This window comes from Euprymna scolopes, chromosome 2 (assembly GCF_053919585.1).
Source record: "Euprymna scolopes isolate OS-2025 chromosome 2, ASM5391958v1, whole genome shotgun sequence".
In the NCBI taxonomy this organism is placed as follows: domain Eukaryota; kingdom Metazoa; phylum Mollusca; class Cephalopoda; order Sepiida; family Sepiolidae; genus Euprymna; species Euprymna scolopes.
The window spans coordinates 21,023,745-21,046,432 of record NC_136483.1 but is presented as its reverse complement, the minus strand read 5'-3'; the positions used below and the strand labels follow the sequence as shown (position 1 = coordinate 21,046,432).

At 35.9% G+C, this 22,688-nt stretch overlaps 1 protein-coding gene across 1 annotated transcript in view; it reads left to right on the top strand.

Moving 5' to 3' along the window:
* LOC145289608 (uncharacterized) overlaps positions 1-22,688 on the top strand; it is a 194,307-nt gene that overhangs the window by 8,337 nt on the left and 163,282 nt on the right. Inside the window, exons 2-8 of the mRNA XM_080136424.1 lie at positions 236-288; positions 1,782-1,995; positions 4,833-4,918; positions 9,758-9,871; positions 16,561-16,647; positions 20,363-20,452; positions 22,390-22,581. Coding sequence (XP_079992550.1) covers positions 236-288; positions 1,782-1,995; positions 4,833-4,918; positions 9,758-9,871; positions 16,561-16,647; positions 20,363-20,452; positions 22,390-22,581 — 836 coding nt within the window. The remainder of the gene's footprint in view (positions 1-235; positions 289-1,781; positions 1,996-4,832; positions 4,919-9,757; positions 9,872-16,560; positions 16,648-20,362; positions 20,453-22,389; positions 22,582-22,688) is intronic.

The following is a 22,688-nucleotide window of genomic DNA, read 5'->3' as shown; positions in this document are numbered from 1 at the left end:
GCTGTTGTGATAAGGCAAATTCATCTGTAAAGGTTATCGAAAGGGGTGGAGAGTACTAGAAATCTGGAGAGACTGGTTTTCACTCAGATTCCAGGGAACACACAGGTTGTTCTCAAAAAGAAATCTTTGATGATGACCAGTGTGACTACTCCTAGTGAGTAAATAGTAAAAGATATTTCTTTTATTCACCACATTTACTTATGCAATTGTTTTTTTTTTTCATATTTCTTTCCAGAATTCTCCCAATGTAAATAAAAAGCTAGAATTCCTCTCCAAGGAAAATGCAATGTAAGTAAATCATTGAGATAATTTATTTTCTATAATTTATTTGATCAGAAAAAAAGTCAACCCAAAAGGCAGCATTTAGTTTCATTGGTGCATAGCCTTGATAAATCTTGTGTAATAGTTTCCATTTTTCATGCGTTAATCGTGGAAATGTTCTTCTGGTACTTTACTAAGATAGTTGGTATATTTACAAAGAAGATGACCATGAATTTATATTAAAACTATATTTTAGTCGGAATTTTGAGATAAGGATGATAATTTGTATTAGTTGCAATTATTTGACTTATTATTCTCATCTTAGTTGTTTTCACAACATTTTGACCGATACAAGTTCCGACTTTCTTCAGGTACATTTTTTTCGGGTACTTATGTAAAGAAGGTACTAGGTTTTCATCGGCAGCAGCTAGTAGAACCTGTAAACCATCAGAAAGTGCTGAACAAAAACTTTGTGGAAACACTGACACAAATACCGTTATTATTTAGAAACCCATTTTTAGCATGGGAAAGGGAGGGTGTTTTGTAACTATTCTGTACTTTCACAAGGTACTTATTTAAAGAAGGTACTGTGTTTCCGTTGGCAATATCTGATGGCTTCATAAAGTTGTTAAAAAATTTATTGAATTTTTTTTTTTGTCTGCTCACTCTAATTTTATTGGCTAAGTGTTTCGGCATATCTCATTATTTGCCAGAAAATGCTGATGGAACTGCAGCTTTGGCACAGTACTTTATCAGTATATTGTAAGTACCTTTTTTTGAACATTTAAATCTTTATTGTTGTTGTTGTAGTTTTAAATCTTGTTAACTTTGAAGTTCTAAATTTTTTAGATGAGGGCTAATTATTTGTATTGATCGGACTATTGTTCTCATCTTGTGTGTTATTTGTGCAATGCTTCGGTTGGTTTAGCCTTTGACCGTCTTCAGGCATGCTGGTTGTTGTTTGGAAAAGAAAGGAGGAAAATTACTGGTTCTGTAGATATTTCCGTAGTTTTGGAGTTAGTTTCTGTTTTATGGCTGTGATTTTGTATGTATGAAAAAATTGGTTGATAAAGGGAAAGCAACTCTAATACAAATCGACAGGGGATTATTTCCCTTCCATTGCTGTAATTTTAAGGGTGTACAATTTTTAGCCTCTTTGAGTTGCCTGACTCTCCATCTTGCATCGCTGTCAATCATTTTGACCTCGTTCCACAAAGGAGTGTGTGTTCCTTTTTCTTTCCATGTTTTTTTTTCTTCTTCACTTAATTTTGATTTTGTCCATTTCCTTTTACTATTTAACTTTTACATATCAGACATATTTTTTATATCAAACTTCTATGAAGAGCATCGCTGATAGAAAGAAGTTTATAGATATATTTTTTAATGTTATCGTTTTTGGTTTAGTAACATTTCATTTATTTTATTCTATCCACAAACATTTATTTAAATTAATTCATGCAAACATTACTAACATTTTTGGTGCTTTCGACCCAATGTTTTTTAATTTCTTATTCCTCCAGAGACGGCGTGAAATGTCGGTTGATGCTTCGAAAATATTTCTTTTTATGGAAGAAAAAATGGCGTAAATATTTGGCTGCTAAGATTCTGTGGAAACGACACAGTTTGCAAAAAGGGATCAACGCCTTGCGGCAGGCGTCACAGAATAGTCAAATTGTTTCTGAAGTCTTGCAAGAAAGAATCAAAAAAGTTTGGCTCAGATCCTGTTTTCAAAAGGTTTGTCATGAACTTGTCTTGCGTGTATATGCAGATGTATGTATGTATGTATATGTAGGTTTGTATGGGTGGTGCATGTATGTATGCATGTATGAATAGATGCATCAAGTCCAATGTAAACAATTTCTTATTTAATCGTTCTCTTAAATAATCAAATTCTGCCAAGCATCCACCACCATTACCAATCCTCATGGTGTTGTCTCTCCATCAACCTGCCATTCATTAACCGTTATCCTCGAGTAGCCTTTCAGCCTTGATGAATGGCCGTTCTCTCAGTCTGTCTGTATTTCTATTTAAATTTATTAATATCAATCTATCTAGAGTAGATATGATATTATGGTGTCTGCAATTTCATTTTATGTTATGCTCCAACTCCATATGTTGAGCTTCTAACTAAGAGTGAAATAGGAAGATGATGACCATCGAACCCCCTACACGCCATCCTTTTGATGAGCTTGTACATAATTTGTTAAATTTTAATTTCATATTGTTTTTTTCTTTTTTTTAATTCAATTTTCACTCCAAACAAAGCACAGTGCCACTTTGAAGTAGAGGGCTACTATCCACGACATAAGTTGCAGGGGTATTATGAAGGGAGATGAGTAGCAAGATGTCTGCTTACATCATACTTGAACTTCTGCATGTCAGTACAGTTGGGAAAGCAGAATTCCGGAAGGGAGTTCCAAAGTCCAGCAGTTCTGGGAAAGAAACTATTGGAGTAGAAGGCTTTCTTACACCTAGGGATCTCTACTGTAAAGGGGTGGGATTTAGCTGCTTGTCAGGTTTGTCAGGGGTATTCACATCGAGGGGGGTATGAGTGCTTGTATTTCGTCAGAGCATTCACCATTAAAGTAAAACAGGCAGAGGGATGCAAGATTTCATCAATGGGATAGAGGCTGAATCCTAGATGACAGTTCAGGACCTATCAGACTGGCGACTCTCTTTTGAACCCTGTCCAGGAGTGAGAGACAAGTAGCAGATGCACCAGCCCAAATGTGACAACAGTACTCCATACATGGGCGATTGATAGCCTTATAGAGGTACAGAATACTTTCAGGCATAAGTAGTTTTCTAGCATGGTAGAGAGAGCCCACCTTCTTTGCAGCAGCCTTGGCAATGCTCTTAATGTATCTATTCCAGTTCATGTTCCTTGTAAACGTTAGACCGAGGAATTTTAAAGAAGTACTTTCGAGTAATGTGTTCTTGGTTGTAGCAAATATATAATTCAAAGTGTAGAATCTGTTCTGATATTACACTTCATCTGTTCGATCCTTAGTCAGTGGAGGACACATCCTTCTGGATTGGGACAATTTTTATTTTTGTACATATCTAGATTTTCTCTACATTAAAAATCAAAGTTTTGTCGAACTCTGTGTTCGTGGGGAGGCAAGTAAATAGCGATACATTGAACGATCACATCTTTTCTGTTGGAGAGAGCAGGTTCTGTTCTGTAGAATACATGATGCACTAAAAATAAATCCATGTGCGGTGGGTTAGTCATTGAGGTGACCAAGGCACTATCTTCTTGTATGTGTATGTGTAAGTGTGTGTCTATATATGTACACAAACATTCATAGCAAGCACTCACCCCACTAAAGAGTTAGGAGGAGTTAATGCTTTCAATAAACAAGTACTTGGTGGATAATCAAGTCGTTTTAAGTAATCTACTGTCCGTTCTACTCTTCTCATGGTTATAATCATTGTCTAACTGGCAATTAATTTAGCCCTTATCCTCGAGTAGCCCCAGGCCTTGATAAGTATTGACCCATCAGTAAAAAAAACAGTATGTATGAAAGTTTCTGATTTTTTTTGGGGGGGGTAGGGGGGAATTGACAGTTTGTATTATTTAGGATTTTCAAACTACCGTTCTCATCATGAGTCTGATTCTCACAATGTTTCAGCCGATGTAACCTCTATAGCATAATGAATAAATTACTAATTAAAAATTAAAGTTCTTAGTGGCATTCTTCTGGAGGTTGAAGGTTCAATCCTCAATGTGGGTAACACTTAAAGCACAAAGGTATATCTTGTTAAATTCAGAAATCTTTCTGTTTGACTCAAAAATTTGCACGGAATTTTGAACAAAACCCTTTACTTAATTCACGGGGGTAGCATGCTCTTGTTCCCTCAGCCATGACCACGTAGAAGTCTTACGTAACTTATATACTCAACCAATTTTGAATCTACAAACTTGAAATTTGATATATAGGGTATTTAGACATGTGGAAACTTTTTAATCGGTTTTTACCCGAAAAAAGGGCTTCTAAGGGGTCAAAATGGAAAAACTGGTACTTGCGTTGATCGGATTTTTATTTCTTTGTCAATTGTTTCACGAATGCGCATTCATGAATCGTTCCCATGACAACTTCTTTATGTTAAGAATTTTAGACATTTTCTGGAATCCAAATAAGGTTTGACAACACCTTTTAAAGATCGTGTAAAGCTGGTCTAATGGCTATCGTACTTAACTCACTGTCTTTAGGTTTTGATCTCAGCTTGAGTATTTTTTTTTACTTACAAGAAATGCATTGTTTAGAAAAAACATATTTCAGTTTCTTCCCGTTTAAAAATTTTTTTTTTTTTTACTTTATTTTAAAAAGAAATTTAACGTTACATTTAATACCTACGGTATTTCTGTTTATAATAAATACGAATTCTACATTAATTAAAATATAATATTTATGCGTATTTTTCGACCGGGCAACGCCGGGCTATCTGCTATTATTATATAAAACAAACTTCATCTTTGCAAACTATTCAGAGTTTTGTTTCTGATTTTTAGAGCTCTCAGCGTTAGATTCGGAACATGTTTTGAATTTTGCACGGTTGTATTTCAGTGGAAGCAGGAAGCAAGCATCAAATTGGGTGAACAATTAGCAGCTGCCTTCAAAAAGTGGAAAGAAAATGCCAAAGAACAAAAAAGGTAAACGAAATTTATAAATATAAGGCAAATAAATGTGATATAAGCAGAATAAAAAAGAAATGAATACAGTTTTAAATATAAATTATGAAAATAAGCAATAGAAAATATTTTGATGAGATATTTACTATATATAGAGATATATATTGCATTTTATGTTATATGATATTGAATTAGATTCAAATCAAATATATGGATATATATATTTGATTTTGCTATATTGAATTAGATCAAAATCCAATCAATTTCGCCTGAGTATTTGATTTCCAACAAGTCCTGTTTAGATATTTATATTCGGTAACCAAGATAAGTTTTGGTGGAGTGTGAATATGAGAGGGAGGAAAAGTTGTTATTTAGGAATTTCGCAGAAAGCATAGGTAAGAAAAGCATGTGTTAACAAAAGAGTAATTTATGTATATCAAAACAAATGGCTTATAAATGTTGTAAGTAAAAGAATAAGTGTCTTCGTCAAACGAAAAGGAGTCCAGGAGTGTCTGAAATGCAAAAGCTGTCAGGATGAGCTTTTAGTAGCAACATGGGGAAATAAATATTCAAATGTTGAAGGAGATGTGAACTCCTTTTAATGGAACTCAAATTAAAGGAAGGCAATCGAAGGGAAGAAAAAAATTAAATAAGCAAACATCCCTACTGAAGATTTTCATCAGAGAATCTGTGAAGTGGATCTCAAATAATAATTTGATAAATTTACACAAACGCTTCTGATTGGCTGAAAAAATACACATCTGCATTTATTAATCTAACCGGAAAGGATGTGTTGATCCATTTACACACAAACTATTTTAGACACTTATTTTATACCGCATTTTCTATCTAATTTGTGTTAGTGGAGAGAATATTGGGCTGATAATAAATTGTAGTGAGAAGGACAAACTTTTCTATTACATTTTTTAAATCAGTTTTATACAAATCGTCATTTCGCCAATAAGTTTGAAGTTAAAGGTTAAGAAAAATGGGTTTCATGGCGTTCATGAGTTTGGACAAATGTGTACAACATATCAACTCTGATTGAATCGAACTCTGCAGCATATTCGCTCTGGTTGACGTCTTTATTCCAACTATTTGAAAAATGAGAGAAAAAAAAAGAGCTGTGGAAATAGTTCAGTGGAAGTACATCACATGCAAAGTGTCCTGCTTGGATAGTAGATCAATCACTCCACGTGGACACATAAGCTTACACAAAAGAAAATAGTCTGTCAACATATCACTGTTACAGATGGTTTCCAGGGAGGGGAGGAGTGACAGTAACAACACGGACTAAAAACCTGGGTGCATTAAGTTCGAATTCAGTTTGTTTTATAGAAACACTTTCATCAAACCCACCCTGGTCTTTTGTCTAACCTCTTAGAGGGGGAGATATATAAATACAGGTGGTTTCCATTGTATACGTACAGTTTTGCATTATTTGAAAGTATTTTGCATGAATTTACTGAAGATTTCCAGGTTATTCAGAACATTAACTCATTGTTCTAACTGAGATAACTCTATTTTATTAAGAAGTTGAAAAAAAAAATTGTTTTTTTTTTCAACTTCTTAATAAATGTAACAAAGTACAATGCATTATACATTATACATTAATAAGAAAAAAATGTAAAATGCAACGATATGGTAATTTTTCTTAAAATACATTTGATTAATTGTAAGAAAAAAATTTTTTTTTTCAACTACTTTAGTAAAATAGTTATCTCTTTTAGGTAAGATTCCAAATAACCAATTTCTGGTATCAACCATATCTGTATGGATTTTATTCTGGAGATATTATCATGTCTATAACGTATCTTAGAGATGCACATTATGGTCAAATTTCGTAATCTTCTACAATGATATTCTAATTGGCTTGAGTCTATCAATGTCAAGTGAACCCGCTGCATCAACTTATTTCCTGGAAATGCTTCTGTAAAAATAACATTATGGCAGATTAGAGTTAGGGTTATTAGTCTCCATGTAGAAGTTGAGATCTTTTCTTTTTATTATATTCATATTTGAAAGATTCCTGTTGCAATTTCACTTTTTCTTCAATCTGGATCACATGATGCAATGAGGAAAAAACTTTAAAACCAACCTCATTTCCTTTCACCACCAATGCTCAGATTTTCGGTTAGATCCAATTAAAAAAAAAATGAACGAGTCTTTGATGAAGGCCTCTGCTTTGATAAGCTCATAGGATTGACCTTCAATTTAGACCTAAAAGAAAAGATTTCCATCAAATCTGTTGCTAGAGTTGCTGCAAAAATGGCTACATCATTCTACTTCTCCAGAAAGTACCTCACACTTGTTGCAATCCTCTACCTGTATAACAGTCAGATGCATCCTTAAACAGAGTACTGCTGCTACACCTGGAGTTATGCCGGTCAGAGCAATCTTTCTTAGTTTGACAAAGTACAAAATAGACTTTGCAATCTAGTGGGAGATGATCTCTTCTTTTCTCTTTCTGACAATCTTTTGTCACAGAAGAGACTTTGCTAATCTTTCTCTACTCTATTGTTATTTGCATGTTTGACTGAGCCACAATTTCTGGTTAATCTGTGTAAAAAAATTACACCAAGAACTGGTCTAGCTAAAACCACGACAAAAACTTTCCTTTTTTCTTTGTGTATATTAAACCAAATGGAATATTCAAATATTATGTAAACATTACTAATACTGTATAAAAATTATCTATCGATGCACTGGATAAAGCAGGAGAGGCTAGGGCAGTAGCATTAGATATATCTAAGGCTTTTGGCAGAGTATGGTACGATAATCTTCTCATGAAAATCAAATTCTATGCTATTACTGGACGTATATTTAACATAACTAAATCCTTCTTAAATAAGAGAAGAATCCAGGTTGTCCTCGTTGGTCATATGTCAAAACAATATGATATAAATGCTGGTGTACTTCAGGGGTCGATCCTTGGACTTTTATTATTCCTAATATTCATAAATGATCTCCCTGATAAAAAATTTCTCTGAGATGTATATTATTGCTGATGACATCATGCTCTATAACAAACATGATGGGAAAACAAATGAACATGTATCCACAGAAATGGCAGAAACACTAGAGGATGACCTCCAGTCTATAGTGGAATGGGGACAAAAATCGATGGTCAAATTCAATGCTGCCAAGACTAAGCTTCTTTCCTTTAATAACTACAAGAAACCTTCTTAACTAATAATAGCCATGGCTAATGATACATTACCTGAAAGTACTTTGTTCAAACTCTGTGGTTTAACATTCACGGGGAACATGAGTTGGAACAGATACATTGAGTGCATTACCAAGAAGGTGGGCTCTCTCTAGTGTGCTAGAAAATTACTTACGCTTGAAAGTATCCTGTACCTTTACAAGGCCACCATTCGCCCATGTATGGAGTATTGTTGCCACATTTGGGATGGTGCCTCTGCTACTAGTTTTGCCCTCTCAGACAGAGTTCAAAAGAGAGTCCCCAACCTATGGTATTACTGAACCTATCAGCTAGGCTTCAGCCACTGTCCCATTGATAAAATATTGCATCCTTCTGCCTGTTTTACAAGTATTTTAATGATGGATGATCCAATGAACTACAAGCCCTTGTGCCCTCTCGACAGAAATACACCCGACAAACCCAAAAAGCAGCAAAATCTCACCCTTACACAGTAGAAATCTCTAGATGTAAGAAAGCCTTCTATTCTCCCTTAGGACTGCTAAACTTTGGAATTTCCTTCCAGGTTCCTGCTTTCTTGACTGTACTGACATGCAGAAGTTTAAGTGTAATGTAAACCAACATCTTGCTGCTCAACTCCCTACATAGTATCCCTGCAAATTATGTCCCAGATAGTAGCCCTCTACATTTAAGTGTCACTGTACCTTGTTTGGGATGAAAATGCAATAAAAAAAAAGAAAAAAAAGGAACTGTCTGCATGTGTGAATGTGTGTGTGTGTGTGTGCGTGCAAGTCTCTGTGTGTACATGTGTGAGTCAGTGTGTGTGTGTGTGTGCGTACGTGTGTGTGTGTGTGTGTGCGTACGTGTGTGAGAGAGTTTCTTTCCCTATGAACTCCGAAACGGCTGGGCTGATTTTGATGAAATTTCACACAAACCTACTTTATGTGTCTGGTAGTGGCTTTGTACTGGAACGTCTCTGAAAAGTATTGATAATTGATAATCGAAATAATCCAATGAAAGAAGGAACAGGCAATTTTGACCAAAGTTAACACCTTATACAGCCTAACATCACAAGTGCATTTGAGAAGTTTTATTACCACATAAGCCGAAAGGCCCGGTATATTAAGTCAACAGTACGTTCTTTGAAATGATAAGGGTGCGTTCGAAATGAATGCTTCTGTTTAGAGCACAATTGCGCCCTGATACTTGATTTTTGCATTTAAAACTTTAATTCAAGCCATTATATACACAAATAATTTTATAAAATCAATAGTAGGTTCTCTACAGTGCAATGTAGACTACAATATATTATGAACTATGTCACTGTGGGGGGCATGTGAAGCTTACTCTTGGTTCACACCGATGGGCTCCCAACTAGAGCAGACAATTTGATTGAAAAATGGGCGGCTTCATCAATTTGGATGACAATAAAAATATGGGAGTGTGAAGCATTCGTTGATCCTCATTCAATCCCGGGCAACGTCGGGTCTTACTGCTAATATTTTATTATATGTTAGTAAACTTATAAAATGCTAAAATAAGGTTTCTTTTAGAATTCGATTGAGTTCGTCTGCTTTATTTATTTTATCAAATTTTAGTATTGATTTTCAAAATATTTATCGATGCAAATATAGTAATCAATACAATGAATAATAAAAATTAATGCTGTTTGAATTTCTTTTAATCTTTATTTTCAGGTTTCAGACACTAAAAGATATACACCACAAAAATGTGTTACTTTTGTGTTTCCATAAATGGAGATCGCATTATAAATCGAACATTATGCTGTTAAGAGCGTTGACGCATCACAGGTAAAATGCTTGTTATGATAAATGATATTTTATTGTTTAGAAAAAAAATATCTGTCCAGTTTTATCACTAAAAAATATTGTATTCAAATTTTCCTTGTAAATATTTATGTTCCACATGTTTTTGTTTTTTTTCACAGATTTGATCTATTTTGGAAAGGAAATAAATAACCCTAACTTGAAAGTAGCTCACTCAAAGTAGCCACCCTAAGACTTTACTCTGACCTCCACACAGGCCTTTAACCTGCAGCATGCGACTTTCATAGTGTCCAAGAGATGCCTGAACATTAGTTGAATCCAGCCAATTAGCTTGTCCTTTAGTGTTGCAGGCAATGCAGTTGGTGTCTTTCTCAACTGCACTCTAGACATAATAGTTCATGAGGTTGAAGTCAGGCATGTTGTGGGATCAGGTGAAGTTGTGGAAGTTCTCAGGCAGCCATTTTTTTAGAGATGCAATATAGAGCTGAGTCTTGCTGCTATACATATGGTCTTCACTCAATCAATCTCTTAACAGGAGTGCACAGTAAATTAACATAGCTACCTGAATTAAGTCTGGGGATGTTTATCTCCCTCCCACAGCAGGAAGATGTGACAAAAGGTCGGGAAGGTGGAATTTGATTAGGGGTAACACAACATGACCATCACTAGAAACACACCTAAAAGCCATTACAATGAGTGCACTTTGTCTTCACGATGTACATGATTTTGTGCATGCTGTAAACTTGCCACCTGCTATTCTGTGCATCCTACAACAGATCCTGGCAGCAGTTCTTTATTTTTTATTTTGTTAGATGCTTTTCCTGTACATTGGAGGTGAATCGTTATCTTTTGCGACTCGTGCACTAGGACTAGCAAGGATTTCTTCATAGTCACCATGCTGATGATTATTTTTCTTACCAAGTTATTTTTTGTGGCTTCTTAACGCCTGCCATAGTCTCTGATACGGTTCTCGAACTCACATTTCATGGCCTTTAAGGAATTCAAAGAGAACTGTAATGCAGCTAAGATTTCCAAATTTTTTAATCTCACACAAATCATCCTGATGCAGGTCATTCTTTTCCAATATTCCAATATTTTCAGTCGCCCATGTTCGCCAGCTCTCAAACGCAACAATCTGTTTCATTTTACCACTTTTAAATTCTTGAACTTGTTCTAAAATTAAAAATATAAAAAAATTAAATCTATCTCAGTATCTAAAATGAAACAGGTTTTGATTTAAAAAGAAAAAAACAAAACGTACGAAAAAAAAAAATGACTACGTCTATATTATCTCAGTGTTTAAATTTCAAATGAACCTTCAGGGCCCGTGGCGCAGTTGATAGAGACGTTGAATCTCTACAGTTCCAGATGAACATTGTCTGAAGATAGCGGTTTCAATCCCACCCAAAGCGTGCCAGAGGTTTACTTGGCCAAAAATGTGGTGAGACGACAACAACTACAGATGGCAGTGATGGTTGAGAATGCAGTTAGTAGATTCAAAGTTCCTATCCGTCGCGGTTACCACCTGACGAAGGCCAGAGGAATTAGTTGGCCGAAACTTTGTGAATAAACAAACCAATAAAAGATGAAAAACAACAACTAATAAAGATGAGAATAGTAGTCCGAAATAAAAATAAATTAATATGCAATTAACATGGTACAACAATAATAAATGACAGTTGGATAGTCAGAATCAAAGTTTGATTCATCAGATTAAACGCTATTTATTGTTCAACTATGAAAATATGACCAACATTAAAGTTTCTGAATTGAATTGAGAATTACTTAGGACCTCTACTCAGTTATGGCTGACGGAACAAGAGCATGCTACCCCCCCTGTGAAGTAAATAGAGGGTTCCATTCAAAATTCCGTCCAAATTCTCGAGTTTAACAGAAACATTCTCAGATTTGACGAGATACACCGGAGGTCGGAGGTTTCATCGACCGAAACGTTGTGAAAATGACACTCAAGATGAGAACAGTAGTCCGATGAATCCAAATAATGTGAATAACATTAAAGTGTTTGAAAATTGAGAAATTTTGAAATATGAATAAAATTATTTACATTCTTTATTTTTACTCGATTACAATTTTACTAGTAAAAATATTGTTTGAAACATTTAGAAACTAGCATGATTAAGTATTTATACCTGCAGCATGATTGAGATATTTGAAATCATAATTGGTTCTCGTGTATTTGAGCAATACCAAATTTCTAGCCTTGGAAAATTTAGGTCACATAATATTTTTTGATGGTGTAAGCTAAAAAAAAAAAAAAAAAAAAACTTACCTTCGTCTGAAATTACCTTTTCTAACTTGATAACTTTAGTTTTTTGACAAGTTTTTCTAGTAGGAAAATGAGCATATCTTTTCATTTTGTCTCCCGTCTCTCATTGAAACATCGGACTTTTGAAATTCAGAAACAAGACAACATTTAATAATACCTCACCCACATCCCACGGTGCTATTTTATCAATAGATTTTAAAAAGAACAGAAAGCAATTCAATTAAAATCATATTGTACAAACAATGGTGCATACGCAGAATACAGACCATACTGAAATAATAACGTTATTATTTAGAAACCTATTCTTAACATCAACAGGTTGGATGATTGTTAGCGATTCCATCCTTTGCCTAACAATTTAATAAATAAAAAAAAAACACCATAAAAATTGAATCAATAAAATTTCATCAGGGAACGTTTTTTTTAAGAGTAGTGGTCGATGGACAAAAATCGGAGGCCTGCAGTATTAATGCTGGAGTCCCTCAGGGCCCAACTCTCTTCCTGATCTACATCAATGACCTCCCTAAACACATACTTAAATCATTCGTTGACATCTATGCTGATGACACGACCATCTACGGCAACACATCAAAGGCTGTAAATGACAAAGTTCTCTCTGATTCTCTCTCCTCTGATCTCGAGCGCGTGGTTCAGTGAGGGAAGACGTGGCTGATTACCTTTAATGCATCTAAAACCAAACTCCTATCCTTACATCATCAACGCTCTGATCCCCATCTGGCATCAATTGGGATGGTTGGCTCTTGTCTGGGAGAGGCCCCGTGTTTTGACAAGCTTCTGGGTTTGACCTTTACTCCTGATCTGAAATGGAACACGTACATCAAGTCTGTTGCCAAGGTCGCTGGAAAGATGGTGGGATCCTTCTACCACTCCAGAAGATATCTCACTACTGATGCAATTCTCTATCTATATAAAAGCCAAGTACATCCAAGGATGGAATACTGCTGCCATATCTGGGCGGGAGCTGCTAAAAACAGCCTATCCTGCCTTGACAGAGTACAAAATAGACTTCGTGGCTTAGTGGGGGATGCCCTTTTCTCTACCCTACAACCTCTCTCCCACAGAAGAGACGTTGCGAGCCTATCCTTGTTTTATCGTTATTTTCATGGCACGTGCTCGTCTGAACTCCAATCTCTGGTCCCCCCCTCGCCAATCTTTCATGAAAAACACCCGTCTAGCTGAATCCACTGTGAAAAATTTCCCCCACTCTTTATCTGTGCCTAAATCAAAACGTGGATTCCATGAACAAAGTTTCTTTCTTAGAACTGCACGCCTGTGGAACTCTGTTCCATCTGCCTGCTTCCCACCTGACTACAACCTGGATGTCTTCAAGTCCAACGTTAACAAATTCCTAATGAACCGCCCCCTTAAGTAAACACTTCATCAAATCTTTACACTAAGGTAATGTACTTGCAATAATCCTTATCCCTGAGTGGCTTCCAGGCCTTGATAAGTGGTGACCACTGTGTAAAAAAAAAAAAAAGTAGCTTATACTGTCAAAAAATTTCTAAAGCAGGAAACTTGGTACTGCTCAAATATACTAAAACCTAATCTATACTTCATTCAGCGTCAACTGGACACTTTACTACAAGGAGGGGTCAATTTTTTTTAACTGTCCTACAGAGAAAAAGTGGATCTGGGATTTATTTTCCACAGCTTCATGACTCTCGTTTTCTTTATTTTGTCCTTTAGTCCTCACATTCCCCAACCATGTTTCTGACAAAGGGAGGAGAACTGCTGTTTGCTGGATCAGAATCTATCCATCTAAACTTTTTCATTGGCGAATGTTTGTTCCTGAAGTAGTATTTTTATCTTTAACTCTTTACATCAAGTGGATTTATGCCTTGTCTGGTGCTATTTCCATATAATATGAATAAAGTTTTTAAAGCTACAACCTCGATTTCTCGACAGCATCATTTATTATTACAATGGTTTATTTTATTATAAATACTTATTTGCTTTATTTATTTATTTACACTTTGATATTGCCAAGGCTGCTACAAAGGTGGGCTCCCTCTAATATGCTAGAAAACTATTCACAACTAAAAGTATTCTGTATCTCTACAAATCTACCATTCACCCATGTATGGGGTATTGTTGCCACATTTGGACTGGTGCATCTGCTACTAGTCTCTTGCTCTTAGGCAGGGTCCAAAAAATGACTCTCCAATTTAATAGATTCCGCAATATCAACTAAGCTCCAACCCCTGTTCCACTACTGCAATGTTGTATTCCCGTACCTGATTTACAAGTACTTTTATGGAACGTGCTCTGATGAACTCATAGCACCTGTGTCCCCTCGACGTACATAGTCCCGACTAACCCAACAAACCCATCCCTTAACTGTTGAGGTCCTAGATTCTTTCCTGACTGTGCTAATCTGCAAAAGTTTAAATGTAATGTGAACAGATATCTTGCTGCTCGACTCCTCCGCAACTACTTTAATAGAATGTGCTCTGATAAACTCCTGACAAACTTGTTTAGCAAAAACATCCCACCAGCAGAAAAAAGGAAAGGAATCTCAAAATCTAGTAGTTCAAGGGAAGAACATATTATAGAAGAAAGCTTTTCAGCATCTATAGTGAAGGGGTGTGATTTTGCTGCTTGTCAGGTTAGTTGGGGTATTTACGTCAGGGTGTGCTAGCCTCCCCTGCTCAGGTCAGCAACTGACCTCTAACCTCATTAGAAACTGTAGCTTGTGATCGTCTTTCTCCGGAAGGCTTCTTCGCAATGGTTCTCTGCGTCTCTGTGAAAGGCAAAAGCAAAACTTGCATACGCACTGAAAAGGACAAGACAAACACTCAGGGTTCTAGCTACGAAGAGTTAATTTCACAAAAGTTACAGATTTTTTTACATATGTACATCGTCCAGTTCACCAGAACATTTTAAGTCTCACAAATCTATTCTTCATCCCCTGGGTGGCAGTCACGATGAAGAGGAGGGGTTTTGGGAGTGTGTGTTTTTCTCTCGAGATTTCCGACTCAATCTGCTTCCAACCGTCTGGGCGCTTGTTTAAATATTCTGGGACGGCGTGGGTTTTGTTCAAACCCATCATTCAGAAAGCCATAGTCTGAACAGGTGTTCTTCAGGCCAACAAGTAAAAATCTCGTTAAACAATAAAATTTATGTCTGTTTTTCTCAAGTGCAAGTACATCACTTTTGATTGGTCACCCGCCGTTGTCCGGGATTCAATTAACGTTCAACAGACAATCTCAGCATATCTACCCGGCCTCCCTCAGGGTTTAGGGGGGGGGTGTCTCAACCTTCCCAATGGGGAACAACATTGCTCCCTCAAGATGGTGACGTCACAAGGGGGTACAAATGCTATGAGTTCGTCAGAGCACATTCCATTAAAATACTTATAAAACAGGCACAGGAATGCAACATTGTGTTGCGTGGACAGGTGTCATCTTTTTCTATTAAATAATTAAGCAGAATATTTTTAATTTACATAGGAAAACAGAACATATTCCGTTAAACATGTACTTGCAAAACAAGTACAGAAATGTACACAAATCTAAGACAAATGCAGAATCATTAGAAAATGGACCGTAATGGAATGGGGCCAGAAATGGATGGTAACATTTAATGCTAGTAAAACTAAGCTGCTCTCCTTTAACAATTACAGGACGGCTCTCCAACCACCAATATCCATGACCAATAACACCCTAACTGAGAATTCTTCCTTTAAACTCCTTGGTCTAACATCCACAGGCAATATGAACTGGAACAAATACATTGAGGACATTACAAAGGCTGCTGCAAAGAAAGTGGGTTCCCTCTACCAAGCTAGAAGACTACACACACCTGAGAGTATCCAATACCTCTACAAAGTCACCCATTCACCCATGCATGGAGTATTGTTGCCACATCTGGGCTAATGCATCTACCACTAGCCTCTCCCTTTTGAATAGGGTTCAAAAAAGAGTTTTTAATCTAATAGGTCCAACTTTGTCAACTAAGCTCCAACCCCTGTCCCATCGGCACAATCTGGCATCTCTGTGCCTGTTTATAAATATTTTAATGGAATGTGCTCTGATAAACTAATTGCACTTGTGCTCCCTCGATGTACATATCCCCAACAAATCTGCTTAGCAACAAAATCTCACCCCTTCACTGTTGAGATCCCTAAATACCAGAAAGCTTTGTATTCTAATACTTTCTTTCCTTGAACAGCTAGATTTTGGAATTCCCTTCTAGGTTCCTGCTCCCTGACTGTACTGACATGCAGAAGTTTAAATGTAATGTAAACCAACATCTTGCTAATCTTTCTTAGGTCTGGTCACAAATAGTAGCCCTTTATGTCCAAGTGGTGATATGCTTTGTAAGGGGTGAACGTGAGTGAAAAAAAAAAAGAAAAAATCCTTAAATGTTTCAATTTTTTTTTTTTTTTGTTTACCTATTTTAGAATGTTTCTTTTGTCCAATATGTGGCACCACTGGATCCAGTTTGTGAAACAAAATCAGCAGAAAAAGTTCTGGCAAATCTTGGCAAGGTGAGTAGATTTATTCTATTATGCATAACTTTTACTGGTTTCTTTCACTTTAATATTTTATGACATTCATTGGGTTTCATTGAACAAAAACCATTAGTACTTATGCAATATGAGGACCACGCTATAGTTGGAATTATCCGGGCGGTTTATAGAAAATGCTGGAATGTCCTGAAACTCTGTGAATTTTAAAATCATAAAGAAAATATTTTTTGCTAACATTGGTTTATTATTTTTTAAAAATCTAAATATTTATCTTGATGTGAACAAAAATAATCATAAAATGAATAAAAAGGATCATATAAATCAGAAAAAATCAGAAAAAAAAAAATTTAAATCAGAAAAAAATCAGAGAAAATCAGAAAAAAATCAGAAAGAAATCAGAAAAAAATCACAAAAAATCAGAAAAAAATCAGAAAAAATCATATAAATCATCAAAAATCATTGCTACAAGTTTCTTACAAATTTTCCAATAATTATACAAGAATATCGTTTTTATTTTTCAATTCATTTTTTTGTTGGATTAGAGAGAAATAATCAATTTTTTGTTGAAAAAATTGGCCAGCGTTTGTGCAAAAAGAAAAACCTTTGTTTAGCATCTTCCAGTGTTTTCATAACTTTTTCCGGTCATTGGATTTGAGATATGTCAATTTTTTTTTTTACTCTTATTCATTACAATAATACAAGGCACAATTTCACTTAGACGTAAATTTGTTTGGAACCATATCTACAGGAACACTATGTAGGGAGTTGAGCAGCGAAATGTCTGATCACATTACATTTAAATTTCTACATGTTAGCACAAAAAGGGAAGCAGGTCACTTAGGGGGAATTCCAAAGGTTAGCAGTTTGAGGGAAGAAACTCTTAGATTAGAAAGCTTTTCAGCATCTAGAGAACTCTACAATTAAAGTGTGGGATTTTTCTATTTCTCAGATTAGGTGTATTATCAACAAAGAGGCACAAGCGCTATGAATTCTTCAGAGCACATTCCATTAAAACAAATAAATACAGGGATTCAACATTGTGGTGATGTGACAGGGGTTGGAGCTTGGTTGATAGTATGTGACCTGTTAGGTTGGAGACATTTTTGTGCCCCATCTAAGAGGGAGAGACTAGTAGTAGTGTTATGTTGGACCTTTTGGCTATGATCACAGCATAGTGTCTGTGTTATGTTGTGGTGGGTAATGCCAAAGGTCTGAACGATCATTATTATTGATTTTATTAACTGTTATGTAGAAAAAGATATGCAAAGAGAATGTTTTGGAAGAAAGAAATGTTTAGCTAAAATATTTATGTTAAAATCTAATGAAGGAATTTTAACTTAGATTTAGAAATGTTATGAATAAAATATTACAGAGATATTTATGCAATAAAATAGATTTAGGAATTCAATGTTTTAAAGACAATAAGCAATGGAATTGACCTGGTTACAAAGAAAGAATAGGTTTTATATATAGACTAGAAATACAAGTAAGAGAGAGAGAGAGAACGAGATTCAATTAAGAGATTCAGAATGAGGAAGCCGTCTACAAGAGGAGGTTGATTTTGTCAGTCGTGAAAGCATTCGCCTGAGCTAACTAAGAGACAATGTAAAGACTAAAGGGAGAAACACCTAACGTCGGCACTCTTGTCCCCATCTGGCATCGATTGGGATGGATGGCTCTCGTCTTGGGGAGGCTCCATTTTTGACGGGCTTATGGGTTTGACCTTTGCTCCTGATCTAAAATGGAACACGTACATCAGGTCTGTTGCCAGGGTTGCTGGGAAGACGGTGGGATCCTTCTACTGCTCCAGAGGATGTCTGACTACTGATGCGGGTGCGTCCAGGGATGGAGTGCTGCTGCCACATCTGGGCGGAAGCTGCTGGAGATGGCCTGTCCTGCCTTGATGGAGTGCAAGGTGGGCTTCCTAGCTTGGTGGGGGATGCCCTTTTCTCTTCCCTGCGGCCTCTCTCCCGAGGGGGAGACATTACAAGCCTGTCTTTGTTTTGTCGTTGTTTCCATGACAGGTGCTCGTCTGGGCTCCAGTCTCTGGTCCCCCCTCACCAATCTTTAATGATAGGCGCTCGTCTAGCTGAAACCACTGTCATTGGTTTTCCCCACTCTTTGTCTGTGCCTAGATCAAGGCGTGGATTCCATGGGCAGGGTTTCTTTCTTGGAAGTGCATGTAAGTGAAAAGGATTCTACTGTTGACATTTAGTTCCCCAATATCTTTCTAGTTAGAATTCTTTCTAGTCAGACATCTGTCTTTGTTTTATCGTTATTTCCATGGGAGGTGCTTGTCTGAGCTCCAATCCCTCGCCCCCCCCCTCGCCAATCTTTCACGAAAAACACCCGTCTAGCTGAAACTACTGTCAATAATTTTCTCCACTCTTTATCTGTGCCTAAATCCAAATGTAGATTCCATGAGCAAAGCTTCTTTCTTAGAACTGCACGCCAGTAGAACTCTCTTCCGTTTGCCTGTTTCCCACCTGGCTACAACTTGGATGTCTTCAGGTCCAATATGAACAAGTTCCTAATGAACCGCCCCCTTGTGTAAGGCACTTTATCAAATCTCCAATACTAACGATTACTATGATACTATTCCATTGATTACTGTACACACAATAACCCTTATCCCCGACTGGCTTCCAGGCCTTGATAAGTTGTGACCTCCATGTAAAAAAATTTTTTTAAATGAGAATAAACGAAGAAAAACAAAAAACAATCCTGTTATTACTGCTTCACAGTAAAATGTTTTCTTGCAGTGTCCAAAAGACGAAGGGAGCCACAACGTAAGGTTAGTAGTCAGTTATCAAACGGCTATTGTGTGCTTATATGTCATGTTTTCTGAACATGTCCTGAACTAGTGACTGTTACCTTGTTATAAACTGTTATATAAATTGATCGTTATTTATACACCCGATATTACAATAGTGGATGCACCAGGCCTGATGTGGCAACAATATCCTATGCATGAGTGAGTTGTGGCTCTATAAAGATATAGGATATTGCCAGATATGAATAGTGTTCTAGTAAGGTAGAGGAAGCCCACCTGCTTTGCAAAAGCTTTGGTGTTTGTATTTGCATGTGTGCAATGATGTTTCTGGTTGGGTGATGAAAATAATGAATTAGTTTTTTATTTGAAAACCATTAACAGTCACCTTGTTAAGAGTTATAATATTTTGACTATTCTATTTATATTTTATTGGCATTGGTTTCTCTGATAAAATCAGTTAGTCAGAACCACATGAAGGTTGCAAACATCACTAAATAAAATAGTGCCAAAAAACTAAACTCGGCATTGAAATACATCTGCCGTTTGATCATCTGAAACCTACAAACTTGAACAATCTGCATCTCATCAGTGGCATTGCTCCTTCAGATGTGAGATGGAAAATTACCAGCCGAGTAGAAATCAGAAAAGCTGTCAGTGATGAACGCCATCTTTTTCATAAACGTAAACCATGGTTCAATAACTGAAGTCAAGGACAAGTTCCTCGGCTGTTACCCTTCAGTTTAAAGTAACATTTTCATAGGTTTATGCTTAAAAGAAGTCTATGCTTAAAATTATTCTATGCTTAAAATAGGTCTATGCCTAAAATCACATTTTTATGCTTGAAATAATTTTTTATTGCTAAATACACCTATTCTTTATCATTCTTCAATTTTGTAAGCAACAACATTTCTACTTTGTTATTATTTGTTTTATTGTTGTTTTGTTTTTTGTTTTTTTCAGAAAATTCCAACGAAAAATACTGCAGAACAAAACAATGAAAACATTAACGTCAGTTTACAAAAATTTGGTCAAAGCCAAATTACACTACAGGTAAAACTCCTTTTTAGTTTGAGATTTACAACAAAGATTTATTTACATGATTAACAATTAGAGGAAGGACTAAAAATATTTAAGCCGTCAAAAAAATCACGTGATAAGTTAGATAAGGATTTTTAAATAGTAATTTTAAGTACAGCATTTGGCTAAACACAAAACTAAGTTATAAAAATGAATTTATTAATTACAACACCTGTGGTTAAATAATCAATTGTTAACTATTCAAAACTTTGGTTTAACAATTTTAAAGCTCACTATTCCAAATTCAACACACGGCCATTCCTCAGTCAACAGGGAAAAAGCAATTTCAAAAATGGTTTATACTTTGTTAGCTTTGGAATCGAGATAATTTCCCAGTTGGACTGTCGATAACAAATTTATAAAGATGAGAGGTAACAAAGAGAGAGTAGACCTCCTAGAAATACACAGGACATCAAACATTCCTTAATCAACAGGGAAAAGGATTGTTAAGTGTTGAGACATTATGTTGAACAAAGATGGCGGCAGTAAATCAAATCGGCAAAGAATCAATGCAGTCCCAATCTCGAATGTTAAGTAATACCTAGTAACAAAGATGGCAGCAAAGAATGAATGCAGTCCCGATCTTGAGTGTTAAGTAATTCCTAGTAACAAAGATGGCGGCGAAGAATCAATGCAGTCCGATCTCGAGTCATTTCATGACAGAGGTGACAGCGAACTGATTGAATCTAAAATTCAACATTTTTTATAATAACTTTTGAAGCTTCTGATTGGTTATTATAATTGTGGTTATATAAACGATCGTTGAAATCATTGGAGTCATACTCCCATTATGTGTCAAAAACATTTTAACAAGGATATTTCCAAAGCTGCTTATACTCTATTGGTTTTGGAGCCGAGGTAATTTCCAACCATGGTTTGGATTAGTTGTGTCATAAATTCTTAGGAACTTTTAATTAGGAGAGTAGAAAGTAAACATTGTAGCTCTCAACCCTTTATTTATCCTTTAGCTCTCAGATTCTATGAGTGATGTTTCTGACAAAGGGGGAAAAAGTGATGTTTTCTTGGAATCTATCCACCTTATACTTATAATTGGCTGGTATTTGATCATGAAGTAGTATATATACTGTTCCCATCTTGACTACAACATGGTGGCGTTCAAATCCAGACAGGTTCTACCCAATTTACACCATTAACGATTACTAATCTACCACCTTATGGTCATTAACCTTTATCCTCGAGTGGCTTGCAGTCCTTGATAAGTGGTGACTCCGAAGAACAAACAAAAAAGTATTAATGTTTAGACAAGATAATAATTTAAGCAAATGTAATTGAATCACTCAACAAGATATACGCGAGATAAAGACACGATTACAAGTCAAAAACCTTTCTAAAATGTTTTCTTCTCTATTGACGTTATTTTATGATTTACATCATTCCTATCCTCTTTATCATTCTGATCTCATTCGTTATTAGTTTCTTTCCGACACTTTTCCTCTACTTATTTCTCATTTTCACTTCTCGTCTCATTCACATCATCTAAAACATTCAGTCTGCAAGAAAACAAGGAAAAAAAAATTTAGTATTATATAGTCCTACTAGAAAAAAACTTATTCTTAGCTAGTTTTTCATCTTAATTTTTTCATCCTTACACTAAGTGGCTTTATACTTTGTCTAGAGCAATTTCCATGAAAAAATTATCATTGTTTTATTTTGGCTGCTATCGGTACCCCAAGGTCTGATACGACTGTCAAAGTTTGGTGCGGCCATTAACTGACTGTCTGTTTTTTAAGGGGCCTTTTTTTCAATTTCTACATCAGCTTTCTCAACCAATCAGAGCCATTGATATGTCTCAACCCCTCCTTTCTTCTCCTCTTCTTTTTACTTTCAATCACTTTCAAAAACTAAACATCTTGTTTTATTTACTTATGTTTATTTGTATATTCTTGCAGGTCACAAAAGATGAGGATGGTTTTGCAATTTTGGCAAAAAGGTGCTGCAATATCATCTCACCAAAGTGAACAGATTGTTTCGGCTGTTCAATCGTGCAGCAACCAATTGGTTTTAAGGAGAACCTTAGATATTTGGGTTCACCAGTTGTGGCTGATATGTGAGTCCCGACGGGCGGACCGATGGATCCTAAGGTCAGTGAGCAAATCATTCACCCATGAAATCTTTATTTCATTAGGCATTAGTATCAAATATTTAAAATAGTCAGATTCTAGTAAAAAAAATGCATTTCAAGGTTAAA